This window comes from Cynocephalus volans, chromosome 1, assembly GCF_027409185.1.
Source record: "Cynocephalus volans isolate mCynVol1 chromosome 1, mCynVol1.pri, whole genome shotgun sequence".
In the NCBI taxonomy this organism is placed as follows: domain Eukaryota; kingdom Metazoa; phylum Chordata; class Mammalia; order Dermoptera; family Cynocephalidae; genus Cynocephalus; species Cynocephalus volans.
Window position 1 is genome coordinate 180,002,486 of NC_084460.1, and position 27,873 is coordinate 180,030,358.

Sequence of the window (27,873 nt, forward strand, 5' to 3'; positions counted from 1 at the left end):
TCCATAACATTTGACCATTTTTATTTTTTAAAAAAAATTTGGGGGGGGGGGGGTTGGCCAGTACAGGGATCAAACCCTGGACATTTGACCACTCTTATAAGGATTTCATGACTTCAAGGGAAATTAGCATTTAAAACAGAATTAAGTATTTATCAAAACTCACTACGGCTACCAAAAAACCACCAAAAACAAAACAAAAAAAACCTCACTAAACTGTATGCACTTCAAGAGGGTAACTTTGCTGTTTATAAATTATACCCCAATAAACCTGACTTAAAACAAAATTAGGGAATTCTACATTTTGTATTTTCTCATAAGGTAAGATACATGCTGTATGACTAGTGCAATTTTTGGCCAGTTCTGGGTTCGGGTAAGCACTGCAGGAAACTATGGCTAAAATCATCTGAAGACCTCTGCGAGACAATGTAGACCACACCTGTTTTCCTACCTGAGTGATCAGCAAATGGGTGTGGTGGCTATAAAATGGTGCCTCTCATCTCCTACTACCAGGAAACCCTGGTTGTACCAGCCATGCTCTCCACCAATGACTGGCAGAGATGCAAAGGCTGGTCACTCCTGGAGACATGGTACTCATCTGGAGTGACTCTGGGTTGAGAACTGCCTCTCAGCCTTGCTGAGACTTTCTTAGAACTGCACCAGTATCTAAGACCTCCATTCTGTTGCTCTCTCACAGGTCAGACCTGCCTGCCTCATAGTCTGCCAGCTCTCTGAGCCTCCTCTAGCTACCTCTCCATTTTCCCGTATGGATGTTTTCCTCAATAAATCTCTTGTACATCTAATGCCATCTTAGTATCTGCTCCGCATAGGACCCAGACTGACACACTGGGGCATTTATTATCCTCTAACTCCTTTCCTTCTTTGGCTGAGTACTGCTTCCAAGGACAGTACCTCAAGGTCAAGAGAAAAGCCTTCAGGCAGAGGGGCAGGTGCTTGTATTAGGACAACAGTGGCAGAAACAGGAATATGGGTGAGGCACCATCACTGGCTACAATAGTACTAATACTAGTCACTCTTTATATTGTCACTGTGCTTTATATTGTTTCAATAAAATAACTTTCCTTTTCAAAAACCTTTCTCACCTGTTTTGGAGTTAATTCAAAGGACTGCTCCAAAAGAAAAAAATTGAAAAGATAAAACTTGAGCTTTATTAAAATGTCATCCTCTGAATTTATCTTTTGAGAATTCTCCTCATAAGAAATAATGTCCATTGGCTATTTCAGGAATGAAGATTTTCTAGTTGAGATATGAAAACCACTTGTTTTATTGCACAGTACTATGCTAAATTCACCTTAAATCAAAGTCCCAGTGTGGTGTTCAAACTCATTCCTGAAACCCAAGTAGCCTGATGAATTTCACAGGATAAAAAGTCTCAGAGTTTACTGTAAGAGTTCTTAAGAGCAGATGTAGGAAGAGTAATCCTAATGGGCTTGAAAACACAGTTTAAGGCCCAAAATATGCATGTTTATGTTTTATTCCACTGAAGTTGAGAATAAGTGTTCTGATTTTAATTCTATTTAGTAGGCCACTAAGGTGCAACAAAAAATTCATCAAGAATGAACCTGTAGGAAGATAAGCAATGTTCCTACAATCAAGATAAAATTGACAGACCAGAGTACATAACTATCCTAAATATTATTTGATTTGACTAAGGGTACACAAGTATCTGCTAATAGTCTCACTATACTAGTGTCATTTGAAATGCTCTAAAATTAGTCACCGACTACAACAAAGAATATATTTAAAAATTAATTTAATGCTTGGCTAAAGCTTAATTACATGTATAATTATCAAACAATAGTCCTTAATTTCCAAAAAGTTCCTCTTGAAAATCACAGAATCAGAAAGCATAAACTTTAAAACAAGTTCTCCAAATATTTACAACGTGGTATAAACATTATAGAAGACCATGGATATTAAATTGCCTGGGTGTGGCTGATTAGCAAGGCATATTTTTATTGCATATATAGCTCACACATGTGGGATTTTAAATATAATGAGAGACTACTAAAATTCAAATTCATGTTATCTGTAAGCTGGGCAGGAAGTAAAACCATGAATGAGACAGGACAATCAGCCCAAAACTATGCAGTTAGGTTGTGGGTTTATTATTTTCAAAAACTAAACTTCTATCTTCCATTTGAAACTATGTTGCATGTATTATTTAGAGTTCACATCAAACCCACATTTGACTGAAATGCTGATTCAAGAAAGAAAGTTCACCATTCACTCAATGACTAATTCCACAACTCAAATCTTAATTTTAAGGCAGCACAGCTACAGGGATAGCAACGCTAACCAAAAGATGATGGACATTTAGTCACTTGCCAGCCCTTTTGTTGCAACAGTGTCGTCATTTCCCTAAGACAATTTGCTACTGGATAATTTTCTGCTGTTAAAAGGCTTCCTCTGTAGAAAAACATCACAAATAATTCCAGTGTGAAAGTAAGTCCATGGTGGTATAAATACATATATATATATGTGCATAATTACACAATTTACACTGCACACATCGTTTACAGAGGACAATTAACTGAGAGGATTAATTTGAATGACCTTACAAAATACTTCTGTAAACAAAGTATGACAGGCAGTAAGGAAAACATTCATAGACTCCTAGAAATAATCTGAATTCCTTTCATTCTGAAGAAATCGCATTTAAGGACATAGTATTGAATATAATGTTTTTTGTATTAAAACAAGAATCAATATTTTACAGTTTAAGAAACTTTACATATATACAAAATTTATACACTGGGAATGGTACTAAAGCAAATAGGCTTTTCAGTCTCATAGATCTATTTTCCTTCAATCAAAGACTTAAATTCTTTCACATTGTGGTCACTTGCAACAGACACAGCATGATCCAAAGCTCGAACACTTGCAAGGAGTTTTACTATCTGTTTTATATTTTCCCTAAAAAAGAAAAAATGTAGCAGCATCTCATTAATTAGTACAGTTAAAGGAAAATTTGTTACTGACTTTATGACCATTTTAGAGATTTGGCAATCAATTTTTCTGAGCATACATTTCTAAAGAAGGGAAACAAATAGAGATATGCAAGCTACAGCATGTAAAAAAAATTGATATTTATACATATACAACAAAAATCATATATGTTTAAATGACTAGCCCAGAGACAGGGGGCCCATTTTAAAAACAAAAAATATCATTTAGATCAATGATTTTCATTAATATCTAGGAAGAAAAGAAAGCAAGCTGTTTTCAAATACTTCAGAGCCCTCTCTCTCCCATTCCTTCCCAAATGAGTCCCTCCCTGCTCTTTTGGACTATACCTACAACATACGAACAAATTATATTCATGTCTTCATCATCAATCCATCAGGATCCAGCCTAATTTCCACTCCTCCAAAATTCATTAAATAAAGCATAATCTGGCTTTCTTTATCCAGCTAGAAGTCATTCTGCCTTCATATTATTAAGTAATCCTCAAATCTGAACACACATCAGAAGTATCTACACGGATCACCTGGCCCCACTCCTAGAGTTCTGATTCAGTAAGGCCTTGACTGGGGCCTGAGAATTTGCATTTCTAACAAGCTCCCAGAAGATGCTGATGCTGCTGGTCCAGGAACCACACGTTATATGACAGTTTTAACATTTAGTTGGAACCACTTGTGAGAAAGCACACAATGCAACACTACTTATTATCTTATCTCCGTGAAATTGTAGTAAACACCTTTTAGGGAAGGATTATAATTTGTAAAACTTTGCAGCACAAGTGAAACCTACTTTATGTGCAACGCAAAGAGCAGGTGCTTAAATGGCGACTGAAGTTCTTTTCTGTAGAAAAGTAAACACTATTTGTTGGTATTTAACTCTCAAGCAAAAACACTGTTAAATATATATAAATAAAAGTTTAAAAAGTGATAGGATTTATCTAGTAAAAAAAACATACAGAGAAAAAATATTAGTACCAAAAAATAACACAACACCAAAATGACACACACTAAGAATAAACTAAAATATAAACCAAAATCACCCATGTATTCTTGGTAGTTTACAATACTAAATGAATGTACAATTTAAAGTAAAATATAAACATGTCTCTACTTAAAACGTTTTAACAATACTGAATCTGACAACTAAAGAAACTCTATATTAATTTCATTAATTACAAAAAATTACCTTGCATTTCTTTTTTCCACATCAGAGCATCCAATGCTGTTTCTGTAAATTGTATCTGCTAAGTGTACAAGGTATCGACAAAAGTTTTCTAATTGAGAAATAGTTCTTTCTCCTTTCAAATTCATGAACCACTGTTTGGGGAAACAATTAATTACCTACGGAGAAAGACATAAAATAGTTAAAACAGGATAAATGAAGGTATCTGGCCAGTCTGAGTACAGTGGTGTTTACAACTAATTGATCACAACCAATTACAGATTTCTTCGTTCCTTCTCCACTCCCACTGCTTCACTTACCAGCCTTAAAAAAACAAACAAAAAAGTATCTAAAAGCTCAGTCTAGGTAATAGGTATAAAGTATTTAACTAGAAGACTTGTTACTGGGCTATAACAACTAATTACTCTGAAGGAATATTCTTTTAAGCCCCACTTCCCACATTAACTATACCAATATACCTGAAGTTTTAGTCCAACCAATGGGTCAGGCTCAAAGCAATAGATAATTTGTCTGTTATTTAAGCAAATTAGGAACATAAATTGATAACCACTTGCTTCATTTTCCAATCTTCCAGGATACCCTAAATGAACTGAGCAGCTTTTGATGTAAAAACGTGTAGTACAAATATGAAATCAGACCCCCCTTCCTGAACAATTCAGTGAGCAGGCATCCACCTGGTAGTGGCAACAGCGGGGGCCCAGAGTCAGGTTAAGAGCATCCATACCAGAGATGCATGCAGCCCAGGCAGGAGCCCAAGCAGGAAGAACGGGGCATGATGGCAGCCTGTCACGGAGGGACAAAACTCAAGCAAGATGAGGCTGGTTCTCTTGTGGAAAAGGGCAGCCTGGTACGGAGAGTCAGAGTACAAATAGGTAGAGAAGGCTCACCACTAAAAGAACCCAGTGATCCTTGCAGAAATGACTGATTCCAGGGCTGGGACAGAGCAAGTAGGAGATGAGCTGAAACATCTCATGCTAGAAAGGAAGAAAGTGCTCCTCCCAAATGAGGGGACATGTCATAAAATCACAGAAGTCTACTTTAAGAGACTCCCATGCAGGAAATCTGAGACAATTCTTGCTGAAGATGCAAAACCTGAATCTAATCATGAGAAAATATCAGATAAACCCAAATTGATGGAAATTCTAACAAAATAACTGGCCCATCATTTTCAAAAGTGTTATGGTTACAAAGGTCAAGGAAAGACTGAAGAACTCGTCTAGATTAAAGAAGACTAAAAAGACATGACAATTAAATGCAATGTGTGATCTGGGAATTTCTTTTACCGATGAAAGATATTGAGATAACTGAAAAAACGTGCATGGTGGGGGGGTAGTTTAAGGATTAGGTGACAGTAATATATATCAATGTTAATTTCCTGATGTTGATGGTTTATTGTAATCATGTAGATGAATATCCATGTTTGTAGGAAATACATACAAAAGTATTTGAGCATGGTGAGGCATCTGTCAGACTTACTCTGACATGGTTCAGGGAAAAAATACTTTGTATTGTTACTTGCAAATTTTCATTAATTTTGTGATTGTTTAAAAAATATTCTTTAAAAAGATCAACTTATATACCTCATGCATATCAACTAGAACACAAGACAATATTATTTTCTTAAATGAGAGAAAAAAATTTATTTAGTAAAACTCAAAATAGCATTCATTCAACTGTTAAAAAATTATTCCCAAATAAACACTTTTACTAATACCTATAAAAATATTGATATGGATATATATATATATAACAGTATACATTTTTATGTTAAAAAAAAAAATGGGATTTGTAACTATGTGGTTAGGTACAATGATTATCAACCTTATACCAAGTCCAATAATCAAAGGCGGTTTCATAAAATTCTCAAATCCTTTTCAAACAAAGACTGATTAATTAATTTAATTCATTTTAACTTATGGGCTTTAAAAACTATACTATATGTTATTTAACTCACATTTTGGGCTTTTTTGATGCTGTCATCTCCATATTCTGAATTCTGAAAAGCCATGAGAATGTATCTATTTAATAAGCCATCTATTGATAACTCCTGAAGAGTTTTATTTGAGAAAATGCCATACCACTGAAGAAAATTCCCTAAGAGCTAGAAAGAAGAAAAAAAAAATTATTGCGAGGCAATGTTAAGCAATTAAATTAGGTACAAAGTAAACAGTTACTGATATAGATTGCGTCCTCCAAGTTTTACGTATTAGTAGCTTGATCCCCACTGTGACTGTTAAGAGGGTGCGAAATCCTACGACGGTAATTGAAAGGTGGGCCTTGAAGAGGTGATTAGATTGTAGGACCATGCCAGTAGTGAATGGATTAATAATGGCGGTCAGGGGCGTGGCTCTGAGAGCTTTAAAAGGAGAGCATGTGAGAGTCTCTCTCTCTGCTACTCTATTTTCTTCCACGGGAGACCTATGCATTGCTGAAAAGCCACCACCAAAGAAGACCCTCATTGGATGTATTCTCTGGACTTTGGACTTCTCAGCTTCAGAAACTATAAGCATTAAATTTCATTTTCTTACAAATCACACAGTTCCAGGCACTTTGTTATAAGCAACAGAATACAGTTAAAAAGTTAAATGCCTTATGAAATACAGTGGACAATGTCTTGCCAAAGTATAATAAGAACTTTAAAAGGTTCCCAATACTTTCTATAATGACTGAGGATTTGAATTTTAAATTGTAACTAATTAAAATTTAAATAGCCACGTGTAGCTAGTGGTTACAGTACTGGTCAGCATAGATATAGAACATTTTCCATCATCACAGAAAGTACTCTGTGATGGTGCTGATTCTTAGGTAAGTGTCCTTCTTTCAAAATTATGCCGAGGCTAGTCCTATGATCCCCCCCACAAAATGGGAGATTCTCTTTCTGACTATAGCACTGCATGGCTACCAGGTCTCACAAACCCGGACTGAGCTATATCACTCGGACATCTCAAGCTATTCAAGCCCAATATAAAATAAAAGCCATTATCATAAAATGAAAGCCCCAACCCATCCCACCATAAAAATTTCTACTTGCCCAGTTATTTCTCAACTCAGTACATAGTAACGCTATCCAACCAATTGCTCAGGTCAGAAGTCTGGATGTCATTCTTGGCCTCTCCTTCAAGTTGTTTGATTCCACCTCCATCCAATTTGTCCATTTCTCTCAGTTCCTGCTGCCACCTCCCTAATCTGAGCCATCAGCATCTCTTTCTGGACCCTGCAATTACTCCAGGGACTATGAGCAAGAGCTCTGGATTAGCCAGCCTTCCTCAAGCAGGGCTCCATAAGAGAAATAAACCTACAGAAAACTATTTGAGTGACTCTTTACTTAATCTCCCCAGTTGAGAGAAGGTGCTCAAGAGTTAGACTGGCCTGTGTTAAATTCTCATCTCTTACCACGACCAACAGAATGACCCCAGGCAGGTTATTCTGTACCTCACTGTCCCATCACTAGAGTGAGGATAATAGTGAAGATAATAGTGTCAACCTTACAGAGCCATTCTGAGGACTCAACAAGATAATCTATAAAAAGGGTGTGGCACTGTGCTTGGCACACAGTAAATACCAGTTCCTATTTTCATTATTACTTATCCTTACCTATTTCAGTCCATTATCTCCACTCAACAGACAAAATGATCTTAAAAATGGCAATTTATTCATCTCACTTCCCTGCTAAAAACCCTCCCAAGACCCACACATACATGGTCGACTGATTTTCAACAAAGGTGCAAAAGCAATTCAATGGAGAAAGGATAGTCCTTTCAATAAACAGCACTGGAACAAATAAACCTTAATCCAGGCCTCACACCCTGTAACAAAAATTAATTGGAAACTGATCATAGACTTAAATGTAGAACCTAAAACTATGAAACTTCTAAAAGAAAGGACAGGAGAAAAACTTTGTAGCCCTGTGTTGGGCAAGATTTGTTAGACAGGACATCTAATTCATGATCTATAATAGGAAAAAGTGATAAATTGGACTTCATCAAAATTAAGAACTTCTAGGCCAGTTAGCTCAGTTGGTTAGAGCTAACCAGTTGGTGCTGACAACACCAAGGTCCAGGGTTTGATCCCTGTACAGGCAAGCTGCCAAAAAAAAAAAAAAAAAAATTAAGAATTTCTGCACATGGAAGACTGCTAAGAGAATGAAAAGACAAGCCACAGACTGAAAAAACTCTTTGCAAATCATTTATCTGATAAAGAACTTCTCTCCAGGATATAGAACTCAAAGCCCAATAAGAAGAAAACACCCCAACTTAAAACATGAGCAAAAGATTTGAACAGACACTTTACCAAAGAACACATAAAGATGGCAAATAAACACATGAAAACATGATCAAAGGTCATTATGAAAATGCATATTAAAACCACAATGAGAAACCATTACACACTTAGTGGAATGACTTAAAACACTGACACTACCAAGTGTGGTGAAAGTGAGAAATAACTAGGACACTAATACACTGCTGCTAAGAATGCAAAATGGTGCAGTCACGTTGGAAAACAGCTTTGCCTGGTTGTTTTACCAAAGTGAAATGAAAATGTATGTACTCAGAAAGCCTTTACAGCAGCTTTATTCACAACTAGCCCAAATTGGAAACAATCCAAATGCCCCTCAAGTAGGGAATGAATAAAAAAATCACAAAAAACAACATCCACCTTTACAGAATACTACTCAGCTATAAAAAGGAACAAACTATGATAACACACAACAGGTTGCATCTCAAACACGTTACGTTAAGTGAAAGAAGCCAGACTCAAAAGGCTCCCTACTACATAATTCCACTCATAAAAAATCCTTGCAAAGAAGACTACAGCACATAAACAGATAGGAAGGTGGACATGTATTAGGGGTAGGTCTGACTACAAAGGGACATGGGGAATTTGGGGGACAATGGAAGTGTTACACATCTTGATTTTGGTAGTGATGACACGACTGTAGTCGTTCATCAGAACTCACAGAATGGTACACTTTTTAAAAAGAGTGAATTTCACTGTACATAAATTATATACCAATTTTAAAGAATGGGAAAAGAAAATCCTTCCATGGATTCTTACAACTTTTAGGATAAAGACCAAAGTCTTATTACATGGCCTACTAGATCCTGTATTATCTGTGCTCCTTACCTCTTCCCTAACTCTAGCCATCCTGCGCTTTTCTCAGTTGCTCTAGCACAGCCTGCTCCTCTTCACCTCAGGGCCAATTCCTATTTATTCTTCAGGTCTAATTACCTAAATATCACTTGAAGATCTTCTGTGACTGGCTAGTCAAGGTCTCTGTGCTCCTCATCACATGCTCCCACATTACCTTGAATTTCCCCTTTTATAACTCATCATACCTGTGATTACTTGTTTGCTGTTAATTATGTTGGACTGTAAACTTCATGAAGGCTCTACTTCTATCTTATTCAGTGCTATATCCCCAAACTTAGAAGAGTATCTGGTGCTCTATTTGCTGAATAAATTAACTGTGGCTTAGTCTGACGTTTTGTTGGGTAGCTTGGACCTTTATTTGAAACTCGGAATTCATTTTCTCCTGTCAAAACACCAACCTGAATAAACTTTTGGAATAAATTTAGTTTGTAAAATGGAGATTTTTGTATATATAAATAGATCTAAGCCTATGAAGTTTATAAAAAACTAAAATACTTTTCAAAATATATAAAAATCAAACAAAATCTGAAATCTTTTAGATAGTCTATGGACACATACCTTAACCGAAGACCAAAACTGTCGTTGAAAAAACAAATAAGGCCCAGAATTTTTATTTTCTAAGACACTAAATGAAAAAAGAGAAACACACCATAGTCAAATATTTTATATGTAGGCGCCATATGATACCTAGAGAAAAAGATTTCTACAAGTAAAATGAGTAAACTAAAGAATTAAGTACTCTTTCAAATTTTCAAACAATTATATTTCGGAAGATATTATGTTTAAAAAGCAATGGAAACTTATTCTGAGATACTAGGGAGAAAAAAGAGCATTAATTGCTTTAATCTGCTTAAGAGAACAAACTCCCCACCAGCGTAGTCTATTCGGATACTGATTTTCACCAGTATAGGTATAGTTTATATTTCAAGCTAACTTCAGTTTTCCAGAATTTTAGAAACCTTTTCTTAATGGAGAATTATTATATCATTAAGAGGTACTTACTTTTTGGGATATAAGGGCATGAATACATCATCATCTAAAGTTCTTCTCATTCTCAATAAAAGTGCCTTTAGGTATATCTAAGGAGTTAAAAGTAGATCACATATTTTAATAAGAGCTATGATAATAACAATAAGCCATATTCCAAATCACATAACTGAGTACTGAATTTTGAGTGAACCAACTTCTCAAATTTTATATTTTCCTCCCTGAAGGCCCTTAGGCCATTAATGCTTTACTCTATTAATTCATCCCTCAACAATTACCAAGCAACAGAGCCATTTAAAAATCTTCCAGTCTCTTAGTCTACTATATAAAGATTTAAGATCAAACACATATACATAATTTGGGTCTTCTCAAAATGAGAGCAGTGAAAATTAACAATGATAAAGAGCACCTTTTCCACATTTAAACAGCTCATACGAATGTCCACTGAGGAACACATCAACTTTACTAGTTATAAAATAATACCTAGGTGTGTTTTATATGCTGTTTAAATGTTTTAGCCTTTTAAATCATCAATTAAAACCATTTTAATAGTTTTACACTTTTCTTTCTCCCTGAAGATACAATCTTAATGAGACACTTGGTTAGCTGAACTGAGAGTGGGGATGTAGTGGTTAGAAGCAGTACAGATGAGAGGCTATCTAAATTAAGAACATCTTCCTTCCATACAAAGTTTCTAAAATTGAAAACTAATATTTCAAATTTTATATATTTCAGGCTTTAAAGGCCTAGATGGCCCAAGTGGAGAATCAGATTTCTGGTTGATTTAGAATAACCATTCATTCTTTCACTCTTGCTCATTTTCTAAAGGAGACAAGAAAAAAAAAAGCTTCCCAAAGATAATAATTAAATTACCTGTGTATTTTTATTTTCTGCATTCACTACTGAAGGATATCCATTTATTAGTTTTAGTGTAATTCCAACCATTCTTGAAGTCTGTGTTGTAGAAAAAGGGTCCCACATATTTTCAGCTATTACTTTTTAAAAAAAAAAATAGGATAGGTTAAGATACAGAAGTAAATTGCTGCTTACTTAAATCTGATGTCAAGCAGTCCTCTAATAATAAATGCCAATCCTCATTTATATTTCCTCTCTCTGTAATATAAGCTTCAGTCTTGTCCTATTAACTGTGAGGATTCTGAGAGTGGGGGTGATGTGGAGAGGGTATAGACTGCTCTAATTTGTGCTATTCAGTGAAAAAAGATTGGGGAAAAAAAAAGACTTCTGTATCTGAAAAGATGCTGTCTCAACACCAAAAACTTCTAACTAAACTCGAAACTTATTTTTAATATTTAAAATAGGTTCCTTTATCAATGACTCCTAATCTTTTCTGAGAAACGAATGAAGGCATTGAATTTGCTCCCCAGATAAATGCATATCCTCCCCAACCTAGAACTCAAGTTTTGCTTCAGGCAGTCTTTGAGTCTCTAAAACTCATCTATGGATCAATTACTGCCACTGCCCTTAACTCGTCCCACCCCAAGGTGGTCTTCAAGTCCCAGGTTAAGAACCCCTACCTTTTAGCCATCTCTGGGCCAGGTGGTAATTTCATTTATTATGCCATTTTTATAAGGAAATATGCTCTGGATTAAAAATTCCCTTAAAAATAGATTTGAGAAACCCAGTGTGTCTGAATGTTCAATTCAGAAAATGGGAGATTTACCTGTGAGTTTAGGAAGAATCACCTTTTCTACAATGGTAGGTAGTAGTGCAACATCAACATCATCTTTCTCCTGCTCTCGTTCTTCGCAACCATAAAAAAGCAAAGACTCAAACCACAGCATGTTCTCAAAGTCACGACATTTTGCCTAAAAAATATTAAAAAGGTTACCTAAACATTTTAAATAGTGGCTACTTCTGCTTCCAGCCATGATAAGAATAGCAGAAACTGAATTTAGTCTTTGGTTGTAAACAACTAAAAACTAGACAAAATATATGAAACATCCGCTTTCAGACAATGAACCACAGGCAGCACAGGACTATGCTCCTTGATAGAAGGGAATCAAATGAGGTGAGCCACTGGATCAGGACAGCTGAGCAAGGTAGGGGATACCCAAGCAGAGCACAGAAGTCCTGCTGAGTTGAGGAAACACAAACTGGAGTTCGGGGAGGCTGAGACAGCTGGAAGCTGTGGGGCAGATGAGGGAGCCACACAGAAAAAGAACCCAAAATACACACAGTCCAGGGCCTTTGCTGTCTACCAAGACACTCACGCACAGGGTGAAACTCCACAAGGTCTGGCAAAGGGCATCCAAGAGCTGTGAGCTGATGGTTCCCAGAGCTCACCTTTTTTTTTTTCAGTTTTTCCAGAGCTTCAACCTCAGCCCTCTTTTCCTTATAGTTTACACATTCGACCCAGCCAATCTCAATCATGTCCACAGCTCTACTTATATTATGCTATTGGTAACTTCCAAAACCACATTGTAAACATCACTACTAGACCTATCAATTCTAGTCTCCTCCCTTACATACCAGGCCAATAAGTCCTACTGATTACCTCTCCTAAATTTATCAATCTGTCTCACCCTCCCAATCTCTGTACCACTGACTCAGTGCAGATCTTCATTTCACACTTGCATCACTGTGCTTTCCCATTAAATTCTAAGCAACTCCAGGATCAAAGGACCAAATTCTTATTATTCATTTTCATATCCCAGTGTCAGGACATATAATTTTAGCCAACTAAGAAAGGAATTATATAAAGAAGTTGAAAACCAACAGATAACTCTTTTGGGAAGGGATGAAACTTAAAAGATCATAAGATTATTTCCAGATACAACCTGTATTAATTAATCTCCCCTGAAAAATATTTTGCTTAAGCTTACAACTCTAGCTTTGAGACTATAATTATGTAGACATCAGGTTACTTTGCTTTCTAATGGTGTTAGAAGCCACTTACCTCAAGAGGAGTCCAAGTAAGGAGCTGCAGCCTTATGAGAGGGTTGAACAACTTTGGCAAACAAAGACCAATATAAGCATCCTTGTAGGACATATAGTATTTTGAGCGCCATGCTTCGAACTGTGATTTAATACAGTCAATTGAACAGAAACTCTCAAGGACATCTTCAAAAACCTTGCCGGACTCTTTTGAAATGCGATCTAAAAACAAGAATAACAACAAAATCCCACAGAGAACCATAATTTAGTATGAAGTAGAAAAAAAAACAATTCAATATTCACAGTGTTTTTTTATTTTTGTAGTTTGAGTATCAATAAGATAGGCTAATTAATAAAGAATTAACTATTAATCACAACTTAGAAGGATAAAAAAAGATAAGTTTGCGTATCGATTTGTCTGTTATACAAACTAAAGTATAGCTAGTCCTCATTTTGGACAGTTTCAATGTGTACAAGTTTCTGTTACCAGGGTTTAGTTAAATAATACCTGTGACCCAACAACATGGTTCAAATTTCAGTTACCATGGTATATTAACTATAACTGTATTAAAGTACAAACTTTGCTGCTGGTTTTTCAGTCCACAAATCACTGTGTAAATAACAGGTGTGCATAATGATCAGTGACCAATCTCATCGCTTCTTGCAAAGTCTGTTGGTGATTGCAAGAACTGACAGACAACTGGGAATAAGATATTTATATGATGCCCCATATGACTTGGGAAAAGGGAATCTTTATAATTGGAGAGTTAAGTCCTGACAGCCTTCATCACAAAATCAATCTTAACATCACTAATAATGGGACAATCTAATGTTTGTCATATGATATTATGCAATAAGAAACAGCATACTATATAAAATATTCTTGCCAGAAAAAGAGAAAAGTTTAACCTGACTCTAATCTAGCCTTCACCCCAAATTCCAGTCTACAATACAATGAATGGAAAAACAAGTTAAACAACACCATGGGGAAACATATGGACAAATCAAGAATGCAGGCCACTCTACAAGACACAAAGTGGCCTGATCTCTTCAAAAAGTTAATGTCTCAAACAAATAATAGTGATGTGTGAATGTGTAGTGTACCTGTGGATACTATTTTACTCTAGATTAAAAAATGTAACAACCAAATGCAGAGGATGAGCCTTGGGTAGATCCTGGCTTGGAAAACACAAACAAAAATGACAAAACAACCTTCAAAAACCGTTCCAAAGGGTTTGGGGGATGTCATTGAGGAAAATTGAATCTAGACAAGTTATTAAGAAATTTTAGTAGTTAATTTTCTTAGGTGTGATAACAGTACTGTGATTACACAGAAAAATATCTTCATTTTTGCAAAACACATACTGAAGTTTTTAGGAGTGAAGTACCATGATATATATAAGTTATTTTCAAATAAGTCAGCAAAACACACGCACACACCACCTCATGTACAAAAAGATAAAACAAATTTGGTGAAATCTGGGTGATAGGTATACGAGTGATCACTGTGCTACACTTTCAAATTTCCTATATGTTTAGAAATGTTCACCACAAAAAAAGTTGGAGAAAAATAAGCTTCTCCACATGGCTTGCAGCCCATAATTCCAAATAATTATAGCTAATGGTGGGAAATGAAGACTTTCATTTAGGGATCTTTCTGGAAATGCCCAGCACATAACAGTACTAACTATTCCTATAGATTGAAATTATTCATGATTCCCAAAATCATGAATAATTAATTTCATGAACAAAAGCATTACCTTTCTATATCAAACAAACTGCAGTTAGAGCTGCCCGCAGGATCTGACATATTTTTCAGTCAATTAAAATTCTACAATTCTGAAGAATAACATAATAAACCCTATGACAAGGTGTTGCCCCTATGTTTGAGAATTCATCATGATATTTAGTAATAAAAATCAGTGCAAGTTTTTGCAATTAAGAAAAAATCCAGAGGCCACAAAAATTCAAACCATTTCATGGTAAAACCCACATCCAAGTAGAAACCAAATTGACAGTGAGTCTCATTTCTAAGTAAATGTCTAACCTTTCTCCAGATTGAAGTTAGTAATATCTGTAGATGTTTCTTCGTCATCACTGGAAAGACCTTCAAGATGATCGGCCATCTTACCGGTTTGTTCTCTGGCTTGTCTACGACGAGTCCTAAACAACAAACATCGAGTTCCCAAACTAGGTAAAAGAGATTCCTCCCTTCCCAAACAAACCAAGAGCAAGCATTTTTAGAATTACCTCCTGGCTTCCCGCTCTGCAATCCGACGTTTTGCATGCTCTTGATACAATGCCCGATCTCGTCCAAAGGAATCAAGATTTGGTGCCATCAGAGCTTTATCTGTAAAATAACAATGGTTAAAATTAAAAGCCTTCCTTCAACAATCCTGAGGAAAGAGTCTACACAGAATAAGCCATTATAATAGACTGCTTGCTAATCTCAACAGAATTCTGCAATAACTGGTAAATGGGGTAGGTTTTTAGTTTAGAACAAATCTCAGTATTATTCTGTGTTCCCACGAAAAGAAGTAGAAAAATTATAAAGAAAATTAATTTCTTTTTAAGAATTCAACAACCCTACACAAATGCAATTGAGCTTACTCATTATTTTTATGTCTAAGTAACAGGACCAGTTTATGCTATCATGATGGACCAAATAAATTAAAAATCTAAATTTACCTGTGCAGAGGGAAAAATAATAGATTACATTTTTAAGGAAAAACTTAAGTATCACATATTGAATGATATGAAATGACAGCAAAGAAACAAAGGTAGGAAGACATAAGAAAACAGCTTTGTTGCAAGAGTTTAATAATTTATTCCACTTTATTCTAATTTTCCTCTGTGAAAATTTATTCTCTATCACTATTTTTAGAACGCAACTTTGTAGACTAAAAACTGTATCTAAGTAGAACCACTACTCTTTCATAGCATATTTCCCTTTCGTTTTTTTTCCCTATTTTCCATCATTTTCTAGCTTTAATTAACAACTTTTCTATTTAGATTTTTATTTCAGTCACCATATTTTTAGTTTCCAGGAGACAGTTCTTGTTCTTACATTATTCCTCTACTATAGCATCCTATACTTGGATTGAATAGGATACCTTCTACTATCTCCCTGAGGAGATCGAGTATGTCTTGAAGTTTTCTTTTGCCACTACCACTATCCTTGTTTCCTCACTCCCTTTGGTTCTGTTGCTTGTGTTGGTCTTTCTGATGACCATTAACTGCCTGTTCAGATATAAGAGTAAGATTAAAAGCTCTGTGGGTGTAGGTGGGACGCATCTCCATCAGATCACTCCAATCAAATCTTTGGTTGGGGACCCCCAATGTTAGTATGTCAGGATATTTTCTCTAGACCCCCTCTCTTTCACCAGAAAAGATTCTTCTAACCTCTTGCCTAGAGTAGAAGGAGGGATGGGAGAAACATCTGTCTGCTATATTTCCCTCATTTCTACATTTGAGTTCCACACTATGAAGGTATCCTGGAATATACAGAATGGGAAGCAAACAACCCATGGGACTGGGGGTGGGAAATCACATGGAAGATGAAAGACATCCATTTAATGCTTGTGCATTTTTTTTCCCCTGATACCAGAGATGTGTCACCAAAATCAGCACAGGAAAAACAAAGCCAAAAATTGGCTCTCTACTTTAGTGTATCCTATCTTAGCACTTTTATAAACTGAGTTTTTCATTCATATTTCAAAACAGCTGTGATATTACGAAGAAAGGTTCCAGAGTTCACTAAATATAATGAAAGATAACTATGATAAAACAAGATGTCCCAACCTCACCTCATTTGTGATTTCACTACACATCCTACATAAATTTGCTAGAAAATGCCAAACTACAGAAATGATTCCTGACTCTCTAAGACATATCCTTCATTAAAGAAATATTTTAAAGAATATTCCTATATTAAATGCTTAAAACATCGCTATAAGTTTTATAAAATGTATATTGGGGGAGATATGTTAATGTAGATGACTCAAGTGATAGCCTCCTTCATTTTTGTTAAGAACTACACACAATTAACTGTGGATAAGGGCTTGTATGTGTATATCTAAACAGAGGAATTTCAGGCTATCCTTTGCTTCTTTAAAAAAAATCAGAAAATGAATGAACTCTTCAGCGTCTCTTACAATTAATGCATATTCCCTCTATGACAGTATTTTTCAATTTCCCATTATCTTTCAATTTCTTTCCAAGTTTCAATCTAGTTAACATACATTTCAACTCTTCAAAGCCCACGTAAGCATGCAGCTCATATTATGAAGAAGAAGATTATAGATGGGAAAAGGTATCTGATGAAAAGTACAGCTCACATAAACCATCTAACTTAAAAGGAAATTATTTCCCTTCATAGTATAATGGTTACCTGTAATCAGAAATCTGCTTCTGTCTGGATCAAAAGTGCTCTTGGAGGGATGCATTTAGGTGCCTAATATCAACAATCCAATTTAAACTTGTGTGGCAAAAACAGAAGGTCAAAGCCATTTATATGGCTCACAGCAGAATCTGCCTCAGATCTGAGGGCCATATTACCATCTCTTTATGTCTCTCCAAAACCCATTCATCACATTGAAAGCTAAGGATGCTTTTTCAGGGATCCAAAGTCTCCCTGACTTACAGGATACCCTATAAGGCAACGTACTGCTTTCAGAAAGAATAACATTAGGGCCCTTTGCACTTGGATCACCTGGAGTGATTATTCAACAGGCAGATTTCAGGACAATCAAAGACCTACTAGGAATCTCTAGGGATAAGACAGGAAATCTGCATTTTAAATGAATATCACAGGTAACAGTGATGCACACTTGTTTGAGAACTGTTGACACAGGGAACAAAAAGATGACAAAAGAGGCCACAAGGAATCCATAGGAGGAAAATTCCTATTAGAGTACCCAAGGATATGGAGGGCAATGGGAAAAATGGAATTACAAGCTTTAAAACATCTGGTTAAAGAATCTCAGCTAAACTATTTAAAAAGAGGTTTCCAATTAATTTTGGTTTTCTGTAACATGTATTATAATTAAATATAAATTCAATTTCTACATTTCTACACGGAGTTTTGAGAATTGTAAGCATTAAGTGATTTACTAAAAAACCCAGTATATAAAGGCAAACTAGAGAAAGGAACATGTAAGAGGAAAATACAAAAATTTTGCTTTGTCCAAAAGGTGAGGCTCAAAACTCCCCTAATCTTAAAGTGTGTCATTAGTTATGCAATAGCTCCCCCTCTTCCTCACCACAAAATTTCCCAATCCCTAAACTAAAAATCTTTGTGATCAACAACAGCATTTGTATTTGTGTTATCAACAGGATGAAAATGGAAAGAACAAATTAGTTAAGGCCAAACGGACAGTGGTTTTAAGATAAAATACTGATAATGCCTTTTCTATACCCTAAAAGAGAATGAAAAAATATGCCCAAAGAATAAAACTGATAGAATATTTGTGCGCATGTTTTTGAGCTCCTTTGTGAAGTCATACTTTCTTAAATACAATTCAAGTACAAGCTATTGTAATTTTTATATCTACCTGACACAAGAGCAAGGAAACTTGTTTCTTTAAAAAAAAAAAAAATGCTCTGAGATCTATAATTTTTAATTAGGCTGCACTAAGTAAACAAGGTTGTTTAATGAATAATAAAAACCTTCAAGATGGACTGACTTGAATGGCTTGAAAACTCCGAAGATTCATCTTTAATATCATCTTGTCGTCTTTGGACAAGGCGTGAAGCTCGCTGTTTGTACAGCTGATGTATTGCGGATTCAAGTTCATTAATCAGTGGCACCTGTAAAAATACAACACACTCCGTAACACCAAACTCCTCAGCTGCTTACTCATTTGAGGGTTCCACACTATTTCCGGATTTCTGAAAAAGTACCCTCTCTATGGACAGAATAACCATGAATAACCATGAATCCCCAAGGGACACAAACAGCGATTCAGTTTTACAATGTTTAGGAAACATCACTTCTTTTTAATCCATGTACAGAGCTATAATGTCCAATGCCTAGTTATTGGAGCAAAAGTTTGGTTAAGAAATGTAACACATCAATATTAATAGAGAGAGCAAGTAAAGAAATGTCAAAAATTTTAGTGCTTTTTCTTCAGAGAATATTTAAGTACTTAGAAGTCTCTTTAATGGCCAGCTTTAATTTTCCAGCAGCATGTTCTGCGGTGCAATTTTTGTAGTTTAACCCATTACCTCTGTGTAATACCAAAAAAAAAAAAAGCAATGGCTCTATGAGGAAGTAAGAACATGCGTCTGCTAACTGCCCAACTTTGGACATTTAAATTGTTCTGCTACTCACATGTACCAAGAACCTGACAGTAATCTATTATACTATTTTGCAGTTTTATTACATATTTTAAATGTAAACTGAATGATTACTAGGGCAAATAAAATTTCTAGCTATTACTAACCTGTCTGAAATCAATTTATCTCAAACTTAAAAAGTTCTTCTTTTCCTAACAAATGTTTAAGTTTTCCGTATTTTGTAATAAAATTCTTCACATGAACTATCAGCTTAGAAAGTCAATAAATTTTTCCAGATTAATACCCATAGCTAAAGCATTTACTTGATTCAGATAGAATACAAAAGCTTACGTGAGACCTAACTTAAAAAAACAAACAAAAAACCCAGAAAACTTTCTCTTTATATAAATACCTTATATTATAACCAAGTGCTATATAAAACTTTCACAGAACACTAACAACCACTACACATACCTGAGGAAACCAGAAATTCTAGTTTCCTGATGGTTAGTGCAAATGGAAAACACATTATTTAGAGTTTGGGAACACTGGCACCAAGTGTAATAGCAGCTTCCTGAACTCAACAGACTGCAAATGGAAAATAAAAAGAGGCAGGTGGAATACAAAGATGTCTATAATAAAAGCAATTTTACATACTTGCATGATTCCATTGCAAAAGCAGCAAATGTTCACAGAAAGGACAAACTAATGGAGTCATTTTGTTCTTTAATATGCCACACCATGGGCAACAATGTCCCCAAATCTGCAATAATTATCCTTGACAGCTAAGTCCAGAGACTCTATCATTAAAATCTACTATAATCTGATTTTTTAAAGCAATTATTGCCATATCACATTGTGACTTACACTTCCCCACCCACCCTCCTTTTTAAAAAAAACACGCAGGACTAAAGACCTAAGATTCCTTTTTTTTACTTCTGAAAATCGTTAGCATTCCTCTACTACAACAGCTACGTACCTGAGCTCACATCATACAGAATTTAATTATCTAATTTATAGTTAAGATTCTAATATGACAGTTATTTTTCTCTTTAGGTAATTGGAATGCCTTTTAACAAAGCCCAGAGAAAAACTCTACAGAGAATAAAAGCTCTAAAACACATTTTTAGCTCTCATTCAAATTTGTTAAAAATACTGATTTCTCTTAAGAGTCTGTACCATGACAATTTCTTTACCCTCTCCAAACTCAAAACTGTTATATTTTAGAATGAAATTTAAGGCAAAGAACATAAAAAGAAAGATGACTACAGGGAAACAAAATAATGAAAAGTTAAAATAATTTTTTTGATTTTTGTTTTTGGCCAACTGGTTATAAATAATTTATAATTTAAGTTCAAAGATCTTAAACTTTTATGAGGAAAGAGGAAAAAACAAAGGAATGTTTATCTTTTTTATGGCCTTACCCCAGAACAATACTGTTACAGCATAATAACTAAATTGAATATTTATATCTATCCAATAGTTTCTAAATATTTCCAAGATGACAATTTATGATATTATCAACTCAGCTGCACTCTCTAACCAAACTGACTGCATACGAAGATGTAAGAATAAAATACCCGTCTTTAAAAGAGAGTATGTCTAACTCTCTTTTAATTAAAATGTAATCACCATAAAATATATAAGGTTTAAGATCTGCTCCAAAAATATCTAATTCTATATAACCATCTTAACACAATCTGAAGTAGACTTCTCTAGGAACAGGATAATAATCAGGGAGAGATGAAATATACTAATAATTCAGCAACTTAAAACTGTATGAAATAGGTATCCTACTACTCGTTTTAATTCAAGAATGGTATGATCTGGCTGATCATACTATTGTCAAATCTTTTAGTATTAATGGTGCTTGCAAGTATGAGTGTCTAAGTTTACTCAAGTAAGTTCCAAAGCGAGGCCAAGATACTTCAAGAAGCTCCTCAGGGACAAACCTAACTTTCAAAATATGGTTAAAGACAAAAGATCCTTTCTCTTGTCACAAAGGTTATGAGACCAGCTTCCACAGCACTCACTGGCTCAGAAGCACTTTACCAGTAGGAAGGACACAACTGCCAGCTTTGATATGTAGGTCCCACTTCCAATCTTGACACCAGCCCCCCGCACAGAGGAACATCGTCAAGCCTATGCTTCTTCCCTACCCGTCACCCTAAGCGACTGATTTGCCACAAGGGTTATCATAGCTCAGACTGCAGTTGCTTATCCAGAAACAGTGAATGCTGCCTCATTCTGAATCTGACCAGACTGACTAGAACCACGAAGACCCATCAGGAAGACACAGTCTGGCAGTATTCCTTTGCCAGCCTTTAGTTTTAGGGTATTAAAATTATCAACAGAGATAATAAAAAGTTAAAATACTCATTTTTTTTTTTTTTTTTTTTTTTTTAAAAATACTCATTTAACCATACTATATGCTTATATATTCTATACTAACCTGCACAATCAATGATAAGGGAAAATGTGCCTTCCAATTCAAAGTTCAGAGACAAGATATTTAAAGTCTGTGATATTAAATGTTTTTAAAGGTAAGGCAGCAAAGTCCACAATGCTTAAAAACCAGTGCATCAAACAATACATTTATCTTAAAGAAAAATAATCAGTTGGGAGGTCAGTTGCAAAATTAGCTATGTGCAGCTAATTTTTAAAAATGCAAACAATAAATGGTACAATAGAATGCAAAAACTTGTGCCAATCAACTAACATACTGAAGAAAATGAACTTGGAAAAAATGAAACCTTAAAAGAAATTATGTCCAATGAATGGTTTCTGAAATGAATGAAGCATAGACTTATTTAGATGGAAAACTATTAGCAACCAACTATCTAGGGTAAAAAATGAATAAATAAAATAAAATATTGCAACTTTATGTGTATTTAGAATTACTTGTAAGAACAATCTAAAAATAAGTTTAGATCTAAACCATAAAAAAGAAAATTCCACCAGATGAGTCCCTTACAGTCTAATAATTCAGAGCAGGCCAATAATCTACCATTATATCGAGACAAGATTTGCCAAAGTCTTATTTAAATGCAGTTTGAGATATTTTCTTTTTCTTCTGTTTTCGCCAAAGGCACTAAATTGCCCCTGAAAGATAATGCCACTAATGAAGTGATGAAAATGAAGCATGAATTTTCATCACTTCTAAAGCTGAATTCACTGGATATTCTCTGAGAACTACAGAATGTTCTACACAAGGCTGTCTAGGCCTCCCTAGAATTGCCTTATTCAAAGAGATTAATATTTTTGCATTCTTACCTTTTCACTGAAACACTCAAGCAAGTCTTGGACATACCCTCGCATTTCTTGCAAAAATTTATACCGTTCACCAATACCCCCAGAAGACCCTTCTAATCTTTCAATAGCCCTGGTAGAGTCCACTCGGCTTTGCAGATGTTTCTCATGCTGCTGTCGATTTGTTTTATGCAATTCTTTCATGGAGTCCAACCTTAAGAACACAAAAGGATAAATATAACACATTTACATCCAAAAGTCTATGCCATCAGGACTTATAATAATGCATTTAGTTCCACTATTAGAACACAGAAACACTTGGAATGGCATCTTTTCATCTGTACTGCTTTTTTCCTCAACAAATGGCAGTTTACAGACTTCACATAAAGTTATTTGGTGGGCTAACCAAAATCTGTTTTGCTTGTCCCCCCATATCTTGACTACACTTTTTCAGAGTCCAAGAAGTGCAAACTGAGAACTGTCTTCAACAAGATCATGGAGTGGCATTTTTTTTTTTTTATAACTTTTCGAAGCTTCCAAAGAAGTAATCCAAGAAGGTAGCAGAACAAAGTGTGAAGTCATCTTCTGTTTAGCTTTTGAAGATGGGCCAGTGAATCTTCTTTGCCGATATTCTGCATCTGCTACCCCAGACTACATGTTGCCTGAGGGAACCGAAAGCTAGAGGACAGGTCTTTAAGAAGTTGATCTGCCCTACCTGTCTTTAAGCTGTTTCTTTACCAAATCAATAGTAACGGGAGTCATCTCATTACTGGGAGTTTTGAAAGGGACTGTATTATCTGTTTTTTGAGATTTGGCATCTGATGATCCATAGGCCGTATAACTATAAGGAATGCCATAGGATGAACCATAAGGCATTGTCTGGTAAGTGTTCTGGTAGTACATATTCACTTCAGTAGGCTGACTTGCTTGAACCTAGAAAAGAAATGGAATATATATGAAAACTAGTAATTAAAACCTTAGAAAAGAATAATATACCTTTAGGGTTTAAAAAAAAGGCCAAAACTTATACCCATTTCTCAAACAGTATGTAATTAAAATAAACAGTTGCAGAATTCTTCAAAATCAAATAAAGGTAGGTTTGAATAAATGTTGTATCTCTTGATGGAATCACTGAATTTATTTCCAATAATTTCCAGAAAAAAAGATTATCAGAGAAATTCAGAGTTGAAAGGGACATTAAAAATAATCCAAGGCCATCATTTTATCAATAGAACAGGATAAATGACTTGCCCATGGTTATAGAATAAATGGGCAACCAAAGATTATAATCTAAAATTTCTGATATCTAGTCCAAGACTTTCCCTACTATATCCTGTTTTCTTAACACCACTCAAATGCAGGCAAATACTTCCTCAAAACACTATTATCAAAAATACTTTATATTTATGAACTTTTCTCACTGTACTATTTATTACTATAAAACAAATTGTTATAACTATTTGGGAAGATATTTTTCATCTATCTCCATAAGTTTTTGCATTATTGAGAAATTTATCTTCTTCAAAATAATTTTTAAAGTTCCAAAAAAAAAGCTATACAGAAAAGAAACATTCTATTTAAAGCAGTGGGTTCTCTAACTTTAGTGTGTATCAGAATCACCTGGAGGGCTTATTGTTAAAAACACAAATTGCTGGACCCCAGTCCCAGAGTTTTTGACTCTGTAACTTGGTGAGGTGGGGGGATAATGTGCATTTCTAATGAGCTCCCAGGTGATGTTGATGCTGCTGGTTAAAGAACCACTTTGAGAAACACTGACCTAAGAAGCTGGAAATCATTGCTTCATTCTGACTGTAAAAAGCAAAATATAAAACAGTTTCACATAACCTCATATGATTTTTTTGATTATGTTACTTGAATGAATGACAAAGATTCAATATGAAATACGTTTTTACAAAACAAACAAAAAAATGCTTTTTTACCTACTTTTTAATTTTTGAAGTATAATTCTTTAGTTCTTACCTGAGGGATATTAATTCCTTTTCTTATCTGCTCTTGTTCCCATCGGCTGAGCTCTTCATCTTGTTCTCCAGTTACTAAAGCATCATCATCACTCCCCTCGATACCTGCAACCATGAGCCACAAAGGAAAGCAATTAATAACCAAAAAGCAGGGAGAAAGAGATGCTATGCTGATATTTCACAAGAATTGAGCAAAACTATGTTATTAACTCAATCTTACTAAAATGTCTATTATGAGCTCCTCTCTCATTTGATACTGACTTTACTTGTCTTTAACACAGTATCGCCTGTTTTAACCATTAATGTAATGGTTAAAATCTTAAGACAGGTTTCTTAATCTCTGTAAGTTTGACATCAACTCAACAAAGGGAAGAACAAAACCTCATGCCTCTTAAGAATAATGAGAGGATTACACTTATATAAATTTATGCATATAAAGTGTACAACACCAGCCACATGAGAAGTGTTTGATAAATATTATTTACAATCATGCTATAGTTTTTAAAAAATTCCAATATGACACCAAGCAAGAGCAGTCTCTAATATAAAACAGTTAAATAAGTACTTATTTGACTAAAATATCAAATCACATTTAATAGCTATGCAATGGGCTTACTATCCAATTAAATCAAGTTACCTATTTCCTCGGCGATTTTCTGTCTTTGTGACTTTTCTTTCACAGAAAAAACTATCCGGCGTTTCTCATCGTCATCTTCGTCGTCGCTGGCATCATTCTCATCTTCTCTAACAAGGCGGCCTTTTCCAGGCTCATTATCATGAGGAGTGAAATCTCCCAATTCACGAGCCATTTGACGCTTTTTCCTTGCAGCATGTATAAAAGCTGCATCTGGAATTTCCCCTGGAAACAAGAATTATAAAATACGGCAGTATTATGGGTGTGAAGTTTCTATTTTCTTAAAAATATGAAGAGTAAAATAATGAAAGATAGCCTTGTCACAGTGGTGTTTTAATATTAGCTGCTAGCAACCCCCCTCCCCAAACTGTGTCTGCAATCCAGTTGACATTTTTAATTCAATTTAAATGCAAACTAAAAGTCACTAAGGAAACTAAAATATATATATGTATGTATATATATACATAGAGAGAAGAAAGAGTGGGATGGGGGAAAAGTGAAAAACCCACCAAAGCAGTTTTAAGTGTAATCTTTATCTATTTTAAGAAATAAAAGTAATGGTATCATTATTACTAAACTGGAAAACAGATAAAAATGGACCATCACACATTGTACACAACTACGGAGAGTCAACTTTGTGTCCCACAAATATGTACAATAAATTATCTTTAAACTGTGGAAAAGAAAATAAATAACAAAAATGGTACCCTAAATCTCATAACCCTAAAAAAAGCACTATTTGGTTTATAGTACATTTCTCCTACAAATATTGTTTTTAGTTCACCAGTAAGGATATTAGATATATAATGCTGTGCCTAATTATTCTTCATATTAAACCACAATAAGCTTTTCTCCATGTTGTTGCTCTATATAACCATAATTTTTAATAGCTTAACATTCCCTAAACAGAGAAAGCATACTTAAATTACACAATCAAACTGAACTTTTTCCTACACTAAAAATTAATGCCTTGCTGCTTGTCTAATTATTTTAATAGATACATAATATCCCTTCAAATAAATGTGCTGTAATTTATTAAGCTTTTCTCCTCCTGCTAGACATTTTTTCTAAACTTTGTTCATTACAAATAATGCTGCAATAAAACATAATTTCCTGGGGATAAATTTCTAGGTATGGAATTAATTACAGGATCAAAGGTAAAAACATTTTGAAATTTATTGATTCATATTGACAAAAAGTTTCCTGTAAGGATTGTACCGATTAGACTGCCACTGTTCATGTATGCACAAAACTTATCACAACTTCTTCAGTCCAGAGTATGCATTTTTAAATTTTACAAATGTTAACAGAAGTTAAATGGTAACTCTTCATAATTCAAATTTGGCTACTAAGCACTTATTTATTCAAAAGCTATTTCCTATGGATTTATTCCTTTTGAATAAATAAGTGCTTTCTTCTTAAAATGGAAGTATAAACATAAAACTAGCAGCAATTAATTTTGCTTTTCATAGCAGTTCTGAAAAAAGTTAAAGTCTTAATCTGAAATACATAAAAAAAAGACATTAGAACTATTTATCCATTCACTTGAAGGCCCATTTGCTTTAATAATAAAATTGCAGGGCTGGCCGGGTAGCTCACTTGGGAGAGCATGGTGCTGGTAATCAAAAGTTACAGGTTTGGATCCCCATACCGGCCAGCTGCCAAAAACAAACAAAAAACAAACAAGAAAAAGTAATAATAAAATCGCCTGTCTGTGAATAAATTGGGGAATGTTAGGAAACTTCTGGTTCTCCCATTTTCTATATTTACAAATGGAAACACCCTGGCGTCAAGCAGAGATGTCACAAAGAGAAATACCACTTAGCTAACTCCTAACTTAATAACCCTCTTTAAAGATAGCTCATTATTGAGGGCTCAGTTCAGTTCTGAGAAATATTTACAAGTACACACCTGGACGGAGAACGTTCAAAGACGATAAAGCGTTTGAAAAAGTTCCACCAGCCTTTGGCTTTTCTTCCTCCTTCTCACTTTCCATATCCATTTCATCCTCACCATGTTCACTGATAACAACTCCATCTTCTTGATTTATATCCTTAACATGTCCTGTTTTGTCCAAAGGTTGTTCGTCTACATTTTTGAAAAGAGTAATTAAAATATATTGAAAATAAAATTCTTAATTTAAGGAGGTACTTTTTATTCAATTACGGGCTTAATCCAGTAAAGCTTGAATTATTTTAATTGTTTATAAAAAATTTGAAATATTGGTGCATGAATATGAAATAGCACAATAGACACAATTAGGTAAAAATAACATAGAGGACACAGGGATACTTTTGAGACCCTGTTCAATCCTACCTTTAGTGAATTTTATCAAAATTTTAGCAATTTATCAAAATTAACTCTTCCTTCCTCTAAACTCCCATAGGTAACTGCTCATACCTCTTTTAAGCATTATTTCATTTTAGTTGTTGGTAGTTCATTAAACTCTAAGCCCATTCAAGGCAGCTTTCTGTTAAGAACAAAGTAAATGTATGGACCAGATAAGTCTCTCTGTAACGAACACTAATGTGGGCTATC

At 34.8% G+C, this 27,873-nt stretch overlaps 1 protein-coding gene across 1 annotated transcript in view; it reads right to left on the reverse strand.

The window, feature by feature from the left end:
* Positions 1–1,754: 1,754 nt before the first annotated feature.
* Positions 1,755–27,873, reverse strand: part of PAXBP1 (PAX3 and PAX7 binding protein 1) — a 32,020-nt gene continuing 5,901 nt past the window's right edge. The window contains exons 3-18 of the mRNA XM_063098520.1: positions 27,247–27,423; positions 25,339–25,560; positions 24,703–24,806; positions 23,438–23,655; positions 22,747–22,936; positions 18,882–19,005; positions 15,448–15,547; positions 15,245–15,360; positions 13,220–13,419; positions 11,984–12,128; positions 11,176–11,297; positions 10,318–10,394; positions 9,874–9,940; positions 6,119–6,265; positions 4,168–4,322; positions 1,755–2,934 (exon numbers count right to left, since the gene is read on the reverse strand). Of these exons, the coding sequence (XP_062954590.1) occupies positions 2,817–2,934; positions 4,168–4,322; positions 6,119–6,265; positions 9,874–9,940; positions 10,318–10,394; positions 11,176–11,297; positions 11,984–12,128; positions 13,220–13,419; positions 15,245–15,360; positions 15,448–15,547; positions 18,882–19,005; positions 22,747–22,936; positions 23,438–23,655; positions 24,703–24,806; positions 25,339–25,560; positions 27,247–27,423 (2,282 nt within the window). The 3' untranslated portion in view covers positions 1,755–2,816. The remainder of the gene's footprint in view (positions 2,935–4,167; positions 4,323–6,118; positions 6,266–9,873; positions 9,941–10,317; positions 10,395–11,175; positions 11,298–11,983; positions 12,129–13,219; positions 13,420–15,244; positions 15,361–15,447; positions 15,548–18,881; positions 19,006–22,746; positions 22,937–23,437; positions 23,656–24,702; positions 24,807–25,338; positions 25,561–27,246; positions 27,424–27,873) is intronic.